The sequence below is a fragment of the Rhinoraja longicauda genome, chromosome 12 (genome assembly GCF_053455715.1).
Source record: "Rhinoraja longicauda isolate Sanriku21f chromosome 12, sRhiLon1.1, whole genome shotgun sequence".
NCBI lineage: Eukaryota > Metazoa > Chordata > Chondrichthyes > Rajiformes > Arhynchobatidae > Rhinoraja > Rhinoraja longicauda.
The window spans coordinates 35,681,138-35,703,817 of record NC_135964.1 but is presented as its reverse complement, the minus strand read 5'-3'; the positions used below and the strand labels follow the sequence as shown (position 1 = coordinate 35,703,817).

At 40.8% G+C, this 22,680-nt stretch overlaps 1 protein-coding gene and 1 long non-coding RNA gene across 6 annotated transcripts in view; one reads left to right on the top strand and one right to left on the bottom strand.

Annotated features, from left to right (window-relative positions):
* Positions 1–22,680, bottom strand: part of LOC144598908 (uncharacterized) — a 71,505-nt gene that overhangs the window by 27,872 nt on the left and 20,953 nt on the right. The gene's annotated exons all lie outside the window — the stretch shown is intronic.
* LOC144598907 (actin remodeling regulator NHS-like) overlaps positions 1–22,680 on the top strand; it is a 351,767-nt gene that overhangs the window by 316,608 nt on the left and 12,479 nt on the right. For 4 of the 5 annotated variants that reach the window (XM_078409481.1, XM_078409480.1, XM_078409484.1 and 1 more), the window contains 2 exons: positions 2,831–2,893; positions 19,248–19,443. In XM_078409481.1, the coding sequence (XP_078265607.1) occupies positions 2,831–2,893; positions 19,248–19,443 (259 nt within the window). The remainder of the gene's footprint in view (positions 1–2,830; positions 2,894–19,247; positions 19,444–22,680) is intronic. The other variant, XM_078409482.1, reaches the window with a different exon arrangement.

Here is a 22,680-nt window from a genome sequence, read left to right as displayed (position 1 = left end):
ACACTGGAATTTAGAAGGATGAGAGGGGATCTTATCGAAACATATAAGATTATTAAGGGGTTGGACATGTTAGAGGCAGGAAACATGTTCCCAATGTTGGGGGAGTCCAGAACCAGGGGCCACAGTTTAAGAATAAGGGGTTGGCCATTTAGAACGGAGATGAGGAAAAACCTTTTCAGTCAGAGAGTTGTAAATCTGTGGAATTCACTGCCTCAGAAGGCAGTAGAGGCCAATTCTCTGAATGCATTCAAGAGAGAGCTAGATAGAGCTTTTAAGGATAGCGGAGTCAGAGGGTATGGGGAGAAGGCAGGAACGGGGTACTGATTGAGAATGATCAGCCATGATCACATTGAATGGTGGTTCTGGCTCAAAGGGCTGAATGGCCTACTCCTGCACCTATTGTCTATTGTCTATTGAAATCTAACTACATTAGCATATCCTATTCTTTTGTCCCAATTTCAATCTACTTGTCCGATTGGTTCTTGATACAAACAATATCTTACAGAAAGTAAACTTCTTGGCAAGATGAAACTTTATATCTTAAAGTGTCATTTCACAGGTGCTTAGCATGATGTAGATTTTTTGGTCTTGACTAAATAGTACTTGTTCAGTTGATGCCAAGTAGAATGCTAAATAATTATTTTATCCCCTTGCAGTTACTGGGAGAAGGTAAAGTTGTTTTGAAACATTTATGAATCAAGCTGCAGTTACTTTTTGGAAATGTCTGAAGATGTATCTGATGATGAAGAAAGAACCTTGGTCTGTTTTTGTGCTCTTTTGATACTGGAGCTTACTTTGCACAATGAGGTCCAGAATAACAACATAACCTGGTCTAATTTCATTGACATAGTTGCAGATGACCAATAAATAAGGCATTCAAAATGTGCTTCACTGCCACTCCACTGAAATTAAAACTGCAAATTCAATGATAAAGGAGACGAAGGGCACTACAAGAGCCATGCAGGATTGATAGCTTTGCTCTTTTTTCATTGCTGACAAAATTGTGCAATATTGGGTTTATTCCATTAAAAGCTCTTGAGCATAAGTGCATGTATTTTAGAACATAGAACAATAGAGCAGAGGAACAGGCTCTTTGGCCCAAAAACCTTTCCCCACGCATGTCCTTTAAACTTTTCCCCACAGACATTAAAGCTATGCCCTATAGTCTTCGACATTTCCAACCTGGGAAGAAAGGTTCTGACTGTCTACTCAATCTATGCCTCACATTATTTTATATACTTTGTCCAAGAGAAAACAAACCAAGTTTGTCTAACCTTTCCTTATATCTAATACGCTCTAATCCAGGCAGCATCTGGGTAAACTTTCTGCACCCTCTCCAAGGCCTCCACATCTTCTTATGATGGGGCAACCAAAACTGCACACAGTCCTTTAAAGGTGGTCTAACAAATGTTTCAGATGAAGCAGCCTGTTTTAATTCCATCAGGTAACCACATGAATGTTGTGAATTTTCTGCTGCCCACAGATGCTTGAGATCTTTAGGATTGTCACCACTGGGCCTCAATACCACATCCCCATCTGATGTGAACAAAAAAGAGTAGTAAAGAGAATGTGTATAGGAACCTGCTATAGTCTATTGTAAATGGACATGACTAAGTTGCAGAGACCGGAGTTCGGGGGAGGGAAAAGGAGTAGTTTAACACGGTGAAAGTAAAAATGTTCTCTGTGGGATGCATGAATCATTCAAAATTGCCCATTGTCCAGCCACCATAATCTGCCTGGCAGGGCTGTGAGACCCATGGACCCTGTGATCTGGAGGGGAAAAAGTATTACTTACATTTATTTTTAGATCCAATCCCAAAGTACCATTGAGAGTATTGTGATCCTTCTTATGAAGTAAATGTAATATCCAATTTTGCATACAGCAGATCATCAGTTTTAGTATTATTATTTGAGTGATGATGAATGATAAATATTGGCCAAAACACCAGTCAGAGCTCCTAGGAATGCTGTCGCAGGATCCTACAGCTGAGAGGGCAAACAGGGTTTTGGTGCTTTGTACAATCTTTTTAATACATTGCATGTCTAAATTCATTCGTCCAGTATTCTGTGGTCTGACAACTGCTGTGGTACAAATCTATACTAATTAACTAATTTACCTAAGATCTGAAATCAACTAAGATCTGTACTAAACTGCAGCTAATTAACCTACCAGTGCAACTTTTGTGATCTCTGCCAACAGAGTTTTCAACTTGACAAAACCTTGGGTCTGGACAGTTGTTGAAACCCCTTTGTAACCTGGGGTGTGTCTATAGCACTGGCAATGTCCCAAAGGTGCCGGGCTAGAGTTTCAATCTCTATTTACTGTTCCATGGTACTTCAACCTGACACAGGCCAAGCATAAAAGGATGAGGAAATATTCCAGTTAGCTTAATGCATAGGTGAAAAACCCTAGTCCAATTGTCAAATAAACTGTTTTCCTTTTGCTCTCCAATTTAATAAAATTCAATAATTTAACTAAGCGATGACTCAAATCCACAATTCTGTTCTGTTTTATGCACATATATGAGGCTGTTAGTACTGTGTGATCTATAATGTACACCTGGTGCAATTGGATATTTCAGTGATAAAATAAAAATATATATTATTACACCATATGCTCTGTAATAAAAACTATTGGAGTCATAAACATTTGAAACTGCTTCTACATCAATGTTAATACATCTATGTTTTATTTTATTGTATTTGTGATTTATTACATTGCATCAGTTCATTCAGATTTTCATTCTTATTTTGTTTTCCATACGAGTAAAACATACTTGTCTCTTTTTTAGTTCAAATGTTTCATTGCCATGTTTTGTGTCGTTTGTAGTTTCACAGCACTCGTTCATCCTCCCCCACTGAATGTTGCCAAATGACCCCATGGAGTAGAAAGGTACTGGATTTCATCTCAAGTAACACTTTGCTCTTTCCTAGTCCTTATTCTAAAACCTATGATGCTGTAGCTAACCTTAACTATTTTCCTTTACAGTATCTTCTCAATTATATTTTGAAGTAAGCTAATGTCTGTATTAGTGTTGGGAAGAGTTATGCATTCAGCTGCTGGTATTGATAAGCAGTTGTCCCTAACATTTAACATAATTTAGTTTTTCCAATCAGCACATCTTTGGGATGTGGAAGGAAACCAAAGCTCCCAGCAAAACCAAACATTGTCATGGGAAAAACATGCAGCACCTGAGATCAGGATCCAACCCAAACCCTGGATCTGTGAAACAGCTGCACTAACTGCTGCACCACCACTTTTGTTGGTCTTGGTACATAATGCAGATTTTATGGATTTTTAAAAAACATGCATATGTGCCTATATGAGCAAAATACGTATTTGTTATTGTACTGACTCCTCATTCAACTTTGCATTGTCCCTTGTGACAACAGTAGAGGTCACAGTACCACAAGCAAATACTCTACCAGATTATTGATATCTAAGAACATGGTGCCACCTATCGTAGCCATATAGTTGTGGCTCAGTCTGAAGTATCCCAAATGCTTTAACCAGCTCAGACCATATTACCTCACACTGTGTTATAAATTGTTTCAGCGCACACAACATAATTCCCTATACTGCAAAAATGCAGTTATAATACAGAATACCCCCCCGACACCCAATAACATTACAGGTGACTCCTGCGAACCAGTGGTTTATATTCCTCCAAAATGGGCCATCCTGCGATTTTCTGTAATATGAAACTGAGCCATCTGCGCATATGTCAAGGAAAAAATTATGTTGATTTATTTACTTTATTTCATAAATTCTGTGGGAGCAAATTTTATTCCACATCTAAAATTTTTGGATAGTTATTTGTGAATTTTGTAAGGGCGAATTTCATAGCTAAAATGGCTGTAATGCACGGATCACCTGAAACTAAATCTAAGACCACATTATCTCACAACTTGTAACAATGCAGTTACAGCTAAGACAACATCACCCCACAAAAATACATAATTTTGTTTCTCTCGATTTTAATTGCCCATATCTTTTCAAGCCATCTTTTTGCGTTCCTAAATCTATTTTTATTAATACAGTGCATTTTTCATATTTTATTAGTCTTGGAGTAAGCTTTCCCTTTTCAGTCAATTTATCTGATCCTTTATATTTCATGATATTCCAGATGTCCCTAACTTTCTTTCTGTCAAAGATTTGTAGCCTAAAACCTTCACGGTCCCCTCCTTAAATATCCCCCACTGGTCTAACAAGGATTTAAATTTGACCTGTTCTTTACACTCTAATTTTGTTAAATGATATCTCATCTCAGTTAAGCTGCTTCACCCTAATTTTACTTTTGGTTTCGCTGTTCTTTTCTATAATTATACTCAACCTGGCAGACCTACAACCAGTACCAAAATGCTGCTCCACTGAATTTATCTGAACAGCCTCTTGTACTAAAAATTTAAGAATTGCCCCATACTTATTTAACTCTCCACATGTTGTGTAAGCAAAGCATTACTCAAAATATTTCAAGAATCCTATCTATCTATTATCTTTCTATTTCTATTTATATTACTAAAACTCTGATGTCCGTGTGTATGTACGTATGTACGTATGTGTGTATGTGGACAGCTTAACTTTTGACAACTACTCCGCCAAAACGGAACACCATAGCGCTACAATTTTTGCACCACCATATTCACCATTATCCTGGCCAAATAATGCAATTACTTTCATTCAAATTGAAGCTACATTTTTAAAGCTAGAGAGATATTAAAGTTTAAAATTTTCATTTCTAATCCTTTTCTTGAAGGGCTTCAGCGTGTGACGTCACAATGGCACCCGTGCACCTATGAGAGATCAGCTCGCGCTCCCCGCCGGTGTTCAGCGTGTGACGTCACAAAGCAATGCGACCCTCACGTCTTCAACAGATCGGCTCCCGCCCCCCCCCCCCCCCCCCCGACCTTTCACTAATGCGCTCCCCTCCCCCCCCCCCCCCCCCCCCCGGACCTTTCACTGATGCGCTCCCCCCCCCCCCCCCCGCCGGACCTTTCACCGATGCGCTCCCCCGCCCCGCCCCTTTCACTAATGCGCTCCCCCCCCCCCCCCCCCCCCCGGACCTTTCACTCATGCGCTCCACCCCGCCCTTTCACTAATGCGTTCCCCCCCCCCCCCGGACCTTTCACTAATGCGCTCCCCCCCGCCCGGACCTTTCACTAATGCCCCCCCTGGACCTTTCACTAATGCGCTCCGCCCCGGACCTTTCACTCATGCGCTCCCCCCCGACCTTTCACTAATGCGCTCCCCCGCCCCCCCCCCGGACCTTTCACTAATGCGCTGCCCCCCCCCCCCCCCCCCCCCCCGAGCACAGCCGCCTCGCGCCTGCCGTTCCTCAGATCGGGCCGCGCTGACCGCCGGGAGTTGTAGTCGCCTGTCCCGCGCCGTGAGGGGGGCACCCGCCCGACTGACGGCAGTGTTGAGGGGGTGGTGGTGGGTGAAGGGGGGGGGATGGACTGGGTGAGGGGAGGGGGGGTAGGAGAGGGAGGGGAGGAGGGAGAGATGGGGGAGCCGGAGGAGGAGGAGCGCACTCCATTCCCCCCTCAATCCCCCTTAAAACATCCCCAAACCTGTGTTGCATTAACTTAAATTGTTTTCAGGTTTTTGTAAGAGACCCACTCCAACAAAACCCATCCCCCGCCACAACCCCACTTATCCTCCCCTCACCCACTCCATCCCCCTCAGCACCCTTATCCCCCCCTCCCCCACTCTCCATTCACCCAATTCATCCCCCTTGAGCCCCCTTTAAAACTCCCCCAAACCTCCCCTGCATTGGTCTAACACCCTCCCCGTACTCAGCCACTCCATACCCACCTCAACCCCCCCTCACTCAGCCACTCCATACCCACCTCAACCCCCCCTCACTCACGCACTCCATTCCCACCTCAACCCCCCCCCCCTTAAAACTCCCCCAAACCACTCGGGCATTAACTGAAATTGTGTTTAGAATTTTTTCAGTGCCCCGCTCACGTACTCCTTTCCCCCCTCAATCCCCCTTAACTCCCCCAAACCGGTGCTGCATTAATTTAAATTGGCTTCAGGCTTTTTTAAGAGCCGCACTCACCCACTCCATCAACACCCCCTCAACCCCACTTATCATCCCCCACACAACCCACCTCAACCCCCTTATCCTCCCCTCAGCCCCCTTATCCCCTCTCTTCCATCCCCCATTCGCCCAATTCATCCTCCCTGAACCCCCTTTAAAACTCCCCCAAACCTCAACAGCATTGGTCTAACACCCTCCCCTTACTCAGCCACCACATCCCCTCACTCACGTACTCCATTCCCACCTCAACCCCCCCCCCCACCTTAAAACTCCCCTAAACTGTTCCTGCATTAACTGAAATTGTGTTTAGGATTTTTCTTCAGAGCCCCACTCACGCACTCCATTCCCCCTTAATCCCCCTTAAAACTCCCCCAAACCTGTGCTGCATTAACTTAAATTGGTTTCAGGTTTTTTTTTTACGAGCCCCACTCACCCACTCCATTCACGCCCCCTCAACTCCTTATCATCCCCCCCCACAACCCACCCCCTTATCCTCTTCTCACCCACTCTATCCCCCAGCCCCATTATCCCCCCCTCTCTTCCACCCTCCATTCGCCCAATTCATCCCCCCTGAACCACCTTTGAAACTCCCCCAAACCTCTACTGCATTGGTCTAACACTCAGCCACTCCATCCCCCCGCGTTCCCGGGTGGGGGCAGGGGACGGGCAAGTGGGGGTGGCTAGGGGGGAAGGAGTGGGTTAGTAGGGGGAGGAGTAGGGGGAGGAGGGGGGATTGAGTGGGGGGGTTGAGGGTGCTAAAATACAAGAGAGGCTTTGGGTCTAGGCCTCACTCAATCATACCCTCTCCCCTTCCCTGCCCCCCCTCTACGAGGAATGGGCCCAACGGGTCCACTTGGTCTAGTACCCTCTATAATTACAGCACAAATGTAATCTCGCTTAATATTAAGATGGCTGCAACTCACTACTTATCATAATGTTTTATACGAATGAGAAAAGAATGGATTTTACGTTAATCCTAGCCCCAGGTCTTGATCCATGGCCTGGTAGGTTAGGATTCTTCAAGTGATCATCCAGGTACTTTTGAAATGTGATGAGACCATCTAACTCCACTGCCCTTTCAGACAATGAAATATTCTTACTATTCATGAAATATTTTCTCAATTGAACAAATTATGGCTTTAGCTATCAATCAGCTTATAAAAATACCATTTGATGACTTACCTATTGATGAGTTTCCATATCCTAATCTGTGCTTAGTTTAGTTTAGTTTATAGATGCAGCATGAAACCAGTCAACCAAGGCCACCCCGACCATTGATCACCAGTTCACACTAGTTATTTCACTTTCTCAACCACTCCCTACTTGCTCGGGGAATTTACGGAGGCCAATTAAACTACAAACCCGCACGTCTTTGGAAGCACCTGGAAGAAACCCACGTTCTCGCAGGGAGAATGTGCAAACTCCGCATAGACAGCACCCGAGTTCACGATCGAACCTGGGCCTCTGACAGTAGCATCTCTACCAGATGTGCAACTGTGCCGCCCTAACAAATGTTTGGTTTGAGGGATGACTTTCAATAGATCGCAGCGAGGTAGCTGTTCTGCTACTTATGAAAAACTGAGCCAGAATCAGGGGTCCAAATGTCCAATCTGTAGTTCTTCTTGTTCTGACCAGGATTAGCATTGCAACAAGACATCATCAGTAGGGTAAAACTAACCTGTCTCATGACAGTCTCAATCCAGCTCTTGTTCCCATTAGTGGGTTAAGTTCGTGGGTGCTCTCAGTTCTTCTCCCTTATTCATTTGACTCTTTGGTTTAAAATATAAACTAATGTGTTGCTAATATTTTCTAAACATGTGCTTCTCCAGGACACAAAAATCATCCTGGAGATCTTCCATGGCACAGGATATATATTGGATGCATCTAAAGAGCCTTTATTTATTAGACATCCTAAGAATGTGAGGCCGGCAATCGATGCTTGTTGCCGCATTAACTGCTGTACAAGTTGATGATTGATCATCACAGCCACATTAACCATCTGTGCAGATAGACAATCAATGATCACCCTCGCATTGCCCAAGCATGGCGGACAGGCAGTTACTGATCTCATTCACTATTTTGCCAGAAAATCAATGTCCTTCAATTTGGCAACAACCCTCCGGATATGCAAATATGTGAAAGCTGTGGCAAAACATTCTGCTAGTTTATGCTCATTTTCACAGCCTCATACAGAAGACATAAGACAAAAATAAAAAGGAATTGTTGCAATATGTTATGGGCTTTCAAAGCTCATTCATTTAGTATATTCCAGATTTAAAATTAATGGTACATGTGAATGCAGAGGGAATCAAGAGCTAATGGGGATCATGTGGAAAAGTAGCACATCAGGCATGATCTTGTTGGATGGTGCAAGATATGGTTTCCTTACTTCAAATGTGGCTGTTTTTCTATAAACTCCTAGACCATATATGAAAAGAATTACAAGATGCAGTCACTCGGCTCAGTGTTGCAGGATCCTCCAGTATCTCGGCAGCTCGTAAGAATTTAAATTTGGAGGAACTTATCTGTGTAACCTTAATGTCATGCAATAAACCTATACCTCCAAACAACCATACCTCCATTACCTAAGATCATTTTTAGATGTTTGGAGGAGGGAGGTTGCCCGCCTTTGCTTGTTGCTGATTGTTGCTAAATTCCACTCCTCTCCGATCCTGCAAACATGCCTACTAACTCTGGTATTATCGTGCAAGAGCAACAAGAGTTAGGTATGGTAAAAGCAGCACTTTTCATGTACGATTTTAAGACTGAAAGATGAATACTCATGCTTGCCAAGATCTGCTGCAGAAAGGCAGTTCCTAGAAAGATAATGAGAGGAAACCTGAACCCGTCGGCACTTCAGCCTGTGCTCAACACTAAATATAGGAACATCCAGCAAGATATTTCTGGAAGTAGCTGTCAACATGCATTTTAACCAATTCACCATGTTTGGAACACAATACAAAACATTTCTTTGTTGCCAGACTTTATTTTTGAGGATAATTGTTAATTGCTAGCAAACGTTCCTGATACAAATGCAAGAAAATATGTTTAACAATGTATGCCACTATGTAATTTCTTTTCATTATGTGAACTAAATCCAAAGCACTGCTGTACAAGGAGCAGAAACATGCCTGTATTTATATTGCAAACAAGAGTAACCCGTGTATTAAGTCACGCAGCAGACTTTATTGAGTTCTCTCACTGGTTTCTAAAATTTACATTGGCAACCTGTGGGGTCAGAATCAGCACATCAATTCTGCCCTCCACAACTGACCTCTTAAAATCCATAGGAAAATAACTGCAGATGCTGGTACATATCGAAGGTATCACAAAATGCTGGATCAACTCAGCAGGTCAGGCAGCATCTAGGAGAGAGGGAATGGCTGACGTTTCAGGTCGAGACCCTTCTTCAGACTGATGTCAGGGGGGCGGGACAAAGAAAGGATATAAGTGGAGACAGGAAGACAGTGGGAGAACTGGGAAGGGGGGGGGGGAAGAGAGGGACAGAGGAACTATCTAAAGTTGAGAAGTCAATGTTCATACCGCTGAATCTTAAAATCCATGATTTTTATTGCTGAAGGAGACCTACCAGCTGGACTTCACTCCCTAAAGATTGTTGTTTTCCAGCCTCACTTTTTTCCTTTCAAGACATTTTTAAAAATTCCCCTTTCTAAACAAATGTTTAGTTGCCTACCCTAATATCTGCAATTATGCCTTTTTTTCAGTTCAGTTTAGTTGATTGTCATGTGTACCGAGGTCCAGAGAAAAGCTTTTGTGGTGTACTAACCAGTCAGTACAAAGACAATACATGATTACAATCAAGCTATTCGTAGTGTACAGAGATGCATGATAAGGGAATAACGTTTAGTGCAAGATAAAGCCAGTAATGTCCGATCAACGATAGTCCGAGGGTCATCAAGGAAGTAGATAGTAGTTCAGGACTGCTCTCTAGTTGTGGTAAGATAGTTCATTTGCCTGCTAACATTTGGGAAGAAACTATCCTTGATGTTTGGTGCAGCTTTTTCATGTGATGTAAAGTGCCCGAGAATGCTTTCTATGTTAAAAGTGCAATATGCATTTATAAAATTTTATTTGCAGCTACTGGGTGGGGGGGGGGGGGGGGAGCTGAAGAACATCTGATCACATTTCTATTTCTCCACAGGTGTGTCGGTCTCAATCTTATGGCTAAGAAAATTCTGCATTGGGTTTCAGTCATAAGTAATGCGTTTTGTAAAGGTCAATACTTGAATGAGAATTGAATTGTTGATTGAGACATAGGCTAATGTTTGGTAATAGAAATATGAGTTGTTCTTCTTCGACATCCATATTTGTAAATATTAGCCAAGTGATGATGGTTGTCGTTGATAATGCAAACCTCTGAATTAGCTCCTAATAGCTGCCCAACTTTGCTTCCAGATTTGTCAAAAGTTTAGATGGTTGGGCATAGACCTAAAACATTCCTGAGATATGTTGCAACTAAACTCATCACTAGGGAGATCATAGGCATTCCCTCCAAATGACTAGAACAGCACTCGTGACAGTTTGCTTATTGGGTTGCTTTAATATGGTGAGCCACTTCCATTGCTGTAAGCAGATAAGTTGCCATTGTGTCATATCATAAAGTAAATGATTTGCTACCCAATTCATTCCCAAAATTGAATGGGTCACTGTGACTAGCACGTAGCACTGCCATAAAAACACTTGCCTTTCTTATTATTCATCCTGGTGTCTGAATATTCGTTCCTGTTTTCAAATTTCTTTGAGGCTTTCTCCTTCAGAGAATTTACAAAACAAAGTCATACAAAAGTGAGAGTTAAAAACCTTTTACAATTATCTGATTTTACTACAGGTTTCAAATAGAATTAATCAACACTAAATCCTTTGTTTATGAAAAACCCAACAGGCCAGTCACCATCTGTGGAGAGTGAACCAGAGTTAATATTTCAGCTTTAGCTTTCTATCATATCTGAAAGAAATGGAAATTGATCAGTTTGTTGGCAAACATTCAACCAGGAGCAGGACTTTGAGTGGACAAGGCTTACGGGTGAATGGGACCTGGATATGGTGTGTTGTAAGCAATAGAGAGACATAAAGAATCTTTGCAATGAGTGGAGATTGGAAATTAATAAATAACATAAATGTTATGTTATTTATTAATGTCACATGGACTATCTCCGACATCTCCCTCCCGTTTCTGGACCTCACCATCTCCATCACAGGAGACAGACTAGTGACGGACATTTACTATAAACCCACTGACTCACACAGCTATCTGGACTACACTTCTTCCCACCCGGTCCCCTGCAAAAAGTCTATCCCCTACTCCCAATCCTCCATCTACGCTGCATCTGCGCCCGGGATGAGGTGTTTCACACTAGGGCTTCGGAGATGACCTCGTTCTTCAGAAAACGGGGATTCCCCTCCACCATTATAGACGAGGCTCTCACTAGGGTCTCTTCTACATCCCGCAACTCCGCTCTTGCTCCCCCTCCCCCCCACTCGCAACAAGGACAGAATCCCCCTCGTTCTCACCTTCCACCCAACCAGCCAGCGGATCCAACAAATTATCCGCTAACATTTCAGTCACCTACAACGGGACCCCACCACTGGCCATATCTTCCCATCCCCTCCCCTCTCTGCGTTCTGCAGAGACCGTTCCCTCCGCAACTCCCTGGTCCACTCGTCCCTTCCTACCCAAACCACCCCAACCCCGGGCACTTTCCCCTGCAACCGCAAGAGATGCAACACCTGTCCCTTTACCTCCCCCCTCAACTCCATCCAAGGACCCAAACAGTCTTTCCAGGTGAGACAAAGGTTCACCTGCACCTCCTCCAACCTCATCTATTGCATCCGCTGCTCTAGATGCCAACTGCGAAACCAAGCGCAGGCTCGCCGATCGCTTCGCTGAACACCTGCGCTCGGTCCGCATTAACCAAACATCTCCCGGTGGCCGAGCACTTCAACTCCCCCTCCCATTCCCAGTCTGACCTTTCTGTCATGGGCCTCCTCCAGTGCCATAGTGAGGCCCACCGGAAATTGGAGGAACAGCACCTCATATTTCGCCTGGGCAGTTTGCAGCCCCTTGGTATGAACATCGACGTCTCCAACTTTAGATAGTTCCTCTGTCCCTCTTTTCCCCTCCTCCTTCCCAGATCTCCCTCTATCTTCCAGTCTCCACCTATATCCTTCCTTTGTCCCGCCCCCCCGACATCAGTCTGAAGAAGGGTCTCGACCCAAAACGTCACCCATTCCTTCTCTCCCGAGATGCTGCCCGACCTGCTGAGTTACTCCAGCACTTTGTGAATATACCCCTTCGATTTGTACCAGCATCGGCAGTTATTTTCTTATACATAAATGAGTGGTAATGGGGTAATCAAAACAAATAATTGTTTGCCAAGAGGTTTAACTTACAATTGTAAATCTTTACCCGCACCATTTATCCAATAGCTCAGAAGCAGTAGCTATAACTGAGCTTTGTTTTCAAGATCCTCTCGGCTACATTTGCTCAATATCAGATGGTGTGACATCTTCTATGCTGTTTTTGGAATATTCATTTCTAACTTCCCAGATTTGCCATTTCAATCAATAAAATGATCTACTGAGCTCATAGAGCATTTGCTTGGTGTCTGCTCACATGTGTCCTAAATGATAATTGAGACTAATACTTTTATTATGACAATAATGGAACAGTAGTAACAAAGTTCATATTTAAAATCTAGAATATCAATGTGCTTGTGACCTGCATTAGTGAATGTTTTGCTTTGCTTTATAGAGAGACTCAATATCTATTTATAATCCGTGTACCTAAAATTGTAGCCAGAAAGGAATAAGCTTTTAACATTTCTACTGCAGAATACATTGTTTTCATTAAACGTTTACTGAATTATATTCAATAAGCTTCAAATGAGCTTCCATCCTGTTGGCAAGAACAAAATCAATTGCCAATTCTGTTTGAAATCATCCTCTTTTATCAGTGATGGATTTTGCACATTCATTAAATATCATCATCAGTAATTCATTACATTTTTGGGAGATCCCCTTTCTGTCTCCCAGTTTCTCCACCAATACATTCTGAATGACATTGATGCAGTGAACCACAACCTCATCTAATGCCCCAGTTTCATTTAAAATTATTACCCCTCTTGCTCAGTTTGCTTTCCTTGTGACTACTCTCATCAGCATTTTCTTGTCCAAGAAGATCTGCACAGTTGACAACTGGTTCACAGAGTACAATGTTTACATATCTGTTGTGCTGCTGCAATTAAGAATTCCATTGTTCCGTTTTAGGACATATGACAATAAAACACTCTTCACTTGACTCTTCACTCTTGATTTGACTTGGCCATTCCCCACCAGATCTGAACCAAAGAAAGGACTGTTAGAACCTACTGTGTCTGCCAAAACTATTCACTTTTTCAGGAATTAAAAGATATCCCTTGGCTTATTTTCACTATCAAAAAATGTCTTCTTAAATATTTCACCAACAGCAAACCCGCATCTTCTGCCACATTTGTCATTTCCCCAAACTCATTGATCCATATAGTTGTTGCCCAAGCCAGAACTTGCACCGTTCTTCTTTCAGAGTTCATTTCATCCAGAAGATCTATCCCTGGTTCCCTGATCTGGGCAACAAGGTTGTTTCGATTAGCAGAGCTGCTGTTCACAATCCAGAGACCTGGTTTCAATTCTAACCTCAGCTGCTGCATACGTAGAGTTTGCATGTTCCCCCTGTGACCTTATGGCTTTCCTCAGAATCCTCCACTTTCTGCTCGAATGCCAAAGATGTGTGGGTTAGTCAGTTAACACATCACTGCAAATAACCCAATGCACAGGTAGAGCGGTAGAATTTGGGGGAGTTGGTAGGAATGTGGGCTGAATGGAAATGCTACTTTATTGATGGGTATTTCATGATGGGTGTTGCCTCACTGGGCCTAAGGACCCGTATCCATGCTGTATAGTGCTAACCTAATTTCCACTAACCTGATTTCCAATGATCAGCTAGCTTCTTTTCCTGTCCTGTTTATTAGCTGATATTGTTTGTCCCTTTCCCCTCAAATATTGTCCACTGCTCTTATAAATATTCTATAATCAAAATTGATCCACAAAATGCACTGGAATCCTCCATCCATGCACCATCTCCAAAAGTCATAGAGCTGTTCAGCATGGAAACAGGCTCTTAAATCCAACTTTCCTGTGCCAACCAAGTTATCTTACTGGGCTGGTCCTATTTGTCTGCATTTGGCTCAAATCCCTCTAAATTCTTCTTATCCATATAACTGCCCATATGTCTTTTAAAAGTCATAATTGTTTTTGCTTCAATAGCATCCTGTCACACTATATGGACTACCTTCTGAGTGAATGGGTTGCCCCTAAGGTCACTCTTAAATGTCTCCACTCTTGTCCAGCCGGTCAGAACTTTGTGCATTTAAAGGAGATTCTTCTCTCATTCTTCTAAAGACTATTGCAAATAGATTTAGTCAAACCAAGTCCCTCCTCGTACAATAGGCCTGCTGTCCCTCAGAACCAGTCTGGCGAACCTTCACTGTGGCAAATACATCCTTCATTGGGGCCAAAACAGTTTCACCAAGTTTGCTTTAAAATTCAACCTGAAATCATACCCTGTTGCACATAAATTCAACCAGTCATCCATCTGCATTTCCTCAGTGCCTGTCTTGCCTGTCCTAATGTAAGGATCTGACTCCAATTTTTTAATTCTCCCTGATTACAGAGGGGTGCTAGCGGATTGGATTGCTAATGCTGTATCATTGCTTAATAAGGAAGTAATTACATGTTTTGCGCTAATTGCAATGGTGGACAAATTATTGGAATCCATTCGAAGGAAGAATGTAAACCATTTAGGAATATATAGATTAATCAGGTATAGAGAGCATTGGTTTGTAACGGGATGGTCTGAACAATGATTCTGTTTTTTGAGGAGATCAAAAGGAGAATCAATTGGCACAGTACATTTGATGTAATCTGCATTGATTCACGAGGCTTTCAACAAGTAGGCTAGTCAAAATGATGGCATTAACAGAAATTGAATTCAAAATTGGCTCAATGGCAGGAACCATAAAGTAATGATACAGGGGAAGTCTGTGACTGGAAGACTCTTACTCATGGGATTCCACAGATCTGATTTATCAGTCCCTTTATTTTTGTAACATACATTTGACTAGTTCTAAAAGTAGAGCACATATTAAAAGTTTGCTGAGGATGCAAAAGGTGGCTGAGTGTTTGACAGTAAGTAGGAAACTTGTAGATTATAAAAAGATACACAACCATTCCTTGAGATACTGGAAAACATTTTGTTAAGCAACATTCCATAAATAAAAAAGTTGGGCAAAGTGCATGGAAAGTGGCATATTATTTTATATTGCAAAAAATAGCTTCACAAGCTGGAAAATGTGTAAGCGGTCAGCAACTTGAGACTGAGATGAAGGGTGATACCTTTAATTACAGTATAATGAATCTTTAAAGTTGCTATTCCAGAGATCTGAGGATACTTGAAAATTGAGTGTATTTTGGACTGAGATCAGTTGGTTTTCAGGCACCAAGGGAATCAAGTGATACGAAGTACAGGCAAGAAAAGAGATTGTTAATTCATGACCTTATGGAATGGCTATAGGTTCACAATATTGCACCAGCTGCTTCTGCATCTATTTCTTATGTTTTGATGTTCTTGAATCATTGAGCAAATATACCTTTCTTTTAAAGTGAGATTTGATGAGAAAGTTGCAGATTATACCACAAAAATAATTCACACGCCCCAAAAAATGATAAGTTCACTCGAGAAACCTTTCAACATAACAAGGTATTTTTATTAGCAGGTGCAGAACCTGATACAGTCCAATTAATTGTTGGTACTGTAAGATACCTTCAGACTTCTTTTTCTGGGGCAATGTGATATGGGCTCTCCTGCTGCATTCAATAAAGATTTCAGGAAATCAACCATGACAGTATACCAATTTCTAATCACTTATGCAATCGTACGGCTAGCTCTCTTTATGCATTGTTTTGTGATGTGTGTGAAGAAATTAAATGAATGGAAGCAGCAGTAATGCACAAGATTCAAGGTCACAGAGGGCCCATTGTAGGTACCTGTATTTAGCTTAATTTTTAACTGCATTGCGTATTTTGCAGGCTCAGTAGAAAGATTAGTTTATCTTGACAAAACAGACCCTCTTTGTTTCACTGGAGAATGAAACATCTATGAAAGAAAATAAACTTGTTTGAAAACCTAGTCTGTAGCTAATTACTCCCCATGGTGTCCTTAATATGCACCGTCAAAGAGCTGTACCAAAGAAGAAAATAGCAGCCTTCACAAAAAAAACGGTCACTATAGTGATGACACCGCATTAAGCATGCATGAATCTTGGGCAGCTCTTGCGCTAGTCACAAGGGCAAACTCCTGACTGAGGAGGGAATCTGGGTAAACAGCGCTAGCTGCCCATTGTAGAATTATCCCTTGTGCTGTGAACATGCTAAAGATAAATGTTTGCTGAAGTGGCTATGCGCAAATGGGAATAAAAGATGTGGGGTTTGCTAAAGAGAAGCACGCCGCGAACAGTTGGTGAGTCAGGGTGCAAGAGCAAAGATAGAACATGTGAACTAAGGGTTACGTGATCTACTTTGAAAGGCTGTTGGCATACACATTAGTCTGGACTATTAAAAAAACTTGTCCAAATTAGTTTTTTTTTCAATTGATCATTTCAAAATCCAATATTTTGTAAATTTAGAAAAAAATTGATGTACAGCTTAACCTCAGTAAAATGTTCACCTATATAGTGTATTCCGTTTTACATGCATGACGGATTTACTTTCCTTGTAGTTTGATCAAAATATTTAACCGATATTTGCGACAATTCAGTGATATTTTTAATGATTGCGAAACGTGGTTGCAAGAAGGACATGGCTAGCAGCTCAATGTTCCCAGGTTTTGATGTTTCAGATGTGATAGATGGGAATGCAAGAGGTGGCGGAGTTGTTATACTAATCAAGGAGACTGTCACAACGGCACTGAGGGAGGACATACTGAAGGCTTAGTCTGCTGAGGCGATAGGGGTAGAGTTTAAAAATAAGAAAGGTGTTAGCACTCTAATGAGATTGTACTTTTGGTCCCCATTCGCAAGTGGGAAATGGAGGAATAAAAATGTAGACAGATTACTGAAAGATGCTAAAGCAACAGGGTTATCTTAGTGACATGAGATGGTTCTGGCAGGTAGGAAATGAGATGAGAGGGACATGAGAAAGTTCTGGCAGATAGGATTAAGGAGAAAGGGACATGAGATAGTTCTGGACATCAGAAGTATCTGGACATCAGAAAGGGACATGAGATAGTTCTGGCAGATAGGATTAAGGAGAATCCAAAGAAATATTAAGTTTATTAAGAGAAAAATGGGAACTAGAGAGAGAATTCCTCAGATGTGATTATTGAATTCTCAAATAAAGCGAGGTTTATTCCATTACCTCTCAAGAAATGTCTCGAGGAGAGCGTGGTGTGGTTCAAGAACCTGATGGTTGATGGGATTAAACTGTTCTTGAACCTGGGCATAATGGTTCTTGGGCTTGCTTCCTGATTGTAGCAACAAGATGAGACCACAGCCAGGATGCTGTGGTTGTTTGCTCGATATAAACTGCTTCTTGAGGCAGATCTTCCTGTACATGATGAGGAGGTCTATACCCATGATTGATGGTAAATTATAAAACGTTATGTATAGGTAGAAAAAAAAGACTTGCATTTATGCAACTCTTTTCACAACCTTCATATATCCCATAGGCTTATACTGTCAATGACATTTGAAGTGTTGTCTTTAAAAATAAGGTGAAAGTAAAATGAAAGACCTGCACCTAGGAATAACTTTAAATAAAGAGAAATTTACTCCATTGTCTCACTAGTGTAGACTATTTAGTTCATTTTTAATACAACTGGATTCTAATTTACTTAACTTTTTAAACCAGATGGATTTCCAACCAACTGAATTATAAATATGATTTTAAGAAGTCAGTTCTTAAAAAAATCTAAAATAATTTAACTATTGTTACATTCAGTAATTTTCAATCATCTTTAATCTAATCTAAGCAAAGGAAGCTTTTCAACATGCTATTTACATTTTAATGTTAAAATAGTCTTTATCATAAAATGTCATAATTGATCTCACATATTAATTATTGACTGACTTAATGCAGAATTATTGAGAGTGTGTGTATGCACGTTGCATGTTAGATTTTGATTTTAATGCTTTGCAAATATTTGAAGGAGCACTGTTGGACACAAAAGGAAGTTGACAGTGGACAGAGAAATCCCATCCACCTCATTCTCCCACTTAATTTTCCTTTCACTTATTCTCTCTCACATACCCATCCTTCTTTCTTGATTCTCCTGACACCCACCTGCACTCGAGGTAATTTGCAGGATCCAGTTGACATCTCAACCAATATGTCTTTGAGAAACTGGAGGAAAGGTGGGAGGGAAATCCATGTGGTCACAGAGAGAACATCTAAAGTTTACAAAGAGTAGACTAGTTATCACAAAAGAATGTGGGTCACCGGAAGTATGCACCAGCAGTACTCACTGCTGCTACTCTATCACTTTAAAGGGAGCAGAGTAAATGGGTTGCATGTCAGTAACATGATGACGTATCCTAAATGATACTGATGACGTGCATATCAGATAAGCCAGGAAAATCCAGGTTCGACTGCCTGGACTTTGATAACTCAACAACATTAGCTGGGTTATTTTATTAGCACTATAGGCACCACAACTGGGCCCTATTCTGTTGGGTAAAGAGAGTGGAAAATTAATCCTGTGTTTCCATTTTCCATCGTCTAATGAAGATCACAATGGCATTTGCATGCTTGTCCATATTTAATATCTCCAGGGTTAAACATCCTACTATAACTATAGCTATAACATTTCTTAAAGAAAGGGTAGTTGTAAAAAGTGTTAAACTATGATAAGTATTTGTAACATTATATTGCTACCTTTAGACGGTATAGGGAGAAAATTACAGAGAGAACATTTTATCAATGGTAAAATGGTAATTTTAAGTGATAAGTGTCATTTTATCACTTGTTTATAAAAAGGTAAGATTTGCCAAAGATAATTTCATGAAGAGGATGCTACTTAAATGTGTTTCGTATTACACTTGCCGTTTTACAAGTATGCAAATCTTATCAAACTGTTTTACTCTTTTACAGTCCATTCCACCAACAGATGGTGATAATGACGTGATCACTTTAGGTCAGAGACCGAAAAATCCTGTACCGAACGTCCCTACAACACTAGACAGGCAGACAAATTGGAGCAAAGATCTACCTCTTCCTACTCCAGAGCAGAAGATGCGCCAGCAGGCCCAGGCTGTATCTTCTACTGTTATTCCCATCAATGTGACTGGTACAGTTCTAAGTCTTCATATTTATTAAGAAGAGCAATATTAGATTACGTCCACTAAGAGCAAAATAATTTAGGTTCTTTGGTAGAGCCATGTCAGGGACATGTTATTCTCCATTATGTGCGCCAGTCATTGCTAACAGTGACAATCAGTCGCTGTTGATTGCCACTGCTGGCAAAGAATCTGGGTGATCGGAGCAGGTCCAGGCAGGCTCTGCCTCTGGCTCGGAGAGGTGTCCAAATTCACACATACATATGAATGCTTAGAAATGGACATAAACTTCAACAGTGTTCCTTGAGCAAAAAATAAAAACAAAATCATTGACTATTTCTTCCCACGGCTGAAGCTTTAAATAGGATTACATGTGACTTTATTCAATGAAAGCAGATTCTTATGAGGCATATATTTGTTTGATAGTTTAAAACCAAATTTCAAACATTGGAACATTTAACTTTATACCGTTTCCGGCTTGAAATTAAACTTTGCTGTATTGTCTGCCCAAATTTAAAGTGATCTCACAAAGTTATTAGTGTATTATTTTCGCAGGATCATGCATGCATTCAGAATGGGAGAGACAAATATTTTAAAGTGGTGCATGAAATTTTGTATTCATTATTTTACTTGATCCACTATTAATTTCCAGGATTAGGATTGTGTAAATTAGAAGCATAGCCATTCAATAATCAAAAGCAACACTTTTTTTTAAAACTTGATTAAAATGTAATCCTTATGATAGTTCTACAGTGAAAGCATTATTAAGATTAATGCCCACTTAAAAATATTGGGTAAAGTACAACCAATTTATGAGTCATTAGATTTAAATTATATTTTTGAATACCTTTTATATTTTTTTCATAAACATGTACAACAAAGTTCATTCTCAACCATCTGATTTAAACAAAACATTATAATTGTCTATAAGTAAAAGTTGTTGTCATGATGGTCAAAGTCTTTGTCTCTACTGGTCAAGATAGCTATAACTGGTTCCTGGTTAACAGAGTGACAAAAGGCTCAAATTCCAGCAAGTTCCTGATTTCAATCCATTAACTTTAACAGCAAGTGAGGGTTGATTATGAGTGGAAAAGTGATGGTTGTGAAGCCCCTTGGATCGATTACTGGTTAAAGATGAGGATTACCTATAAAGGTAATTTGATGGAGGTGCCAGAAAGCAAGGCATGCCCTTGGAAATAATACAACAAAGATTGAAAACATTAAAAAAACAGATGAAGGAAATCAGTTGTTAAAAAGGTAGAATGTACCCTTATTCATACTTTGTAAACATAGAAAATAGGTGCAGGAGGCCATTCGGCCCTTCGAGCCAGCACCTCCATTCATTGTGATCATGGCTGATCGTCCACAATCAATAACCCGTGCCTGCTTTCTCCCCATATCCCTTGATTCCACTAGCCCCTAGAGCTCTATCTAACTCTCTCTTAAATCCATCCAGTGATTTGGCCTCCACTGTCCTCTGTGGTAGAGAATTCCACAAATTCACAACTCTATGGGTGAAAAAGATCCTTCTCACCTCAGTTTTAAACCATACCACAGTCTGTGATTATTGGGCCTGTGCTATAAATTGACAGTGTTTTGCAGAAATTTTACGTCAGTGTGCACTGCAAGGTTTCCTGGCTGTTCTGGAGGGAGTGTACAAGCACACAATTCCCTGTAGCTGAATTGGAATATGTGCTTCACATTAAGTTATACTATATCTCCTATTGGTATTATAAGGCAAACCCATTGGGCACAAAGTCATTTCTTACGAATGAACAGCCTGGTCAGATGTGATTACTTCATCTGACTCTGTTTGTCGTCTCACCTATGTTTGAAACATGTCAGACATCTAACCCCTCAAAATCAATCAAGGTTAATCTCTGCATGTGACCTGATGATTTTATTCCTTTCTAATACATGGTTTCTGCAAATTCCTTTCATGCCCCTCTCCTACAAAGAAATGAACAGCATAGTCTGTCCCAGATGCATTGACCAACAGAGTCTTTTTGGATTTCCTTTTTCAGTGAGCTACAAATAAGTCATTAGTACTTCTCAGTTCTAGAAATTCTAGAGGCCATTTGTACTTGCACCCAGATGTACGTGAATACCAGGACATAATATTTTAGAAATCGTACTATAGTATGAGTGAATTAAACTGCTTTGAACATCATTCATTGCTGACAATTGTATTATGCTATATTAGTTTATCATTTTCAAATGCTCAGAAATTCAAATTAGAACAATATAATCTCTGTCTATCCTTAAGCAAATATTCAATTTCTCAGAATCTTCCATCCATTCCAGACGTCATTTGACACATTCTAATAGACATTTTCCAAGGCAACAATTAACTTTCTATATGGATGTCGAGTAATGCTGATAATCTGAGGTACAGAATCATTTAATATCCACTGGCCTTTTAATTTTTTTTAATTAATTTGTAAATTCTTGAGTGTCACTGAAATAGCCAGCATGTATTACCCATCCTAATTGACCTTGAGATGGTGGGAAACCACTCCAATGACCAGCTGTAGTTCTTCCAGCTACCACGGTACAAGGTTTGCCTCCAACCACAGGACATTTTTTTCCTTGACTGGCCATCTGTTTCACTAAAACTCAATGGCATTTGCTCTTGCCTCACTTCTGGATTAAGCTCTTTACTCCATGTTTAGACCAAGGCTTTTATAGTCTAGATTTAGTCAGAAGATTAGTGAACATGATCAGTTTTTACAACAATTCGATGACTGGCTTGTGATTTGAACTCCCATCTCCAATTTGATAATCTGCACCTTTGAATTAACAGTTTGGCTCCAGAATTGCTTTGCCAACACCAAACCCAACATTTCATATTTTGACCATTGAACCCATGTACTTCCCTTTTCATTTTAACTTTTTTTGCCAAATGTGATACATTTTTCCCAAATCTTGTAAACCTTGCTCAATTTGTCCACTTTTCCACTGAGGGCGTATAGGTCTTGACAGCTCAGATGACTATTTTTCCATGTAATACTAGATGCCGAGTCCATTTGTGGAGTATTTAATTGTAGGATGGAATTGCATGACATCAAATATATGCACTTTAATTGTGAAAATAATTTAGAAAATAATGATAAATTTTGGCCCTTTAGTCGTGGCTTGTTTATTAAGAAAATATTGTGAGACATTATTAGGCTGCTATAAGAATCTTACGGGTGTTAACAGGAATTTGTGATGATGAAAGGTTAGTAATTTCACAGAGAGAGAGAATA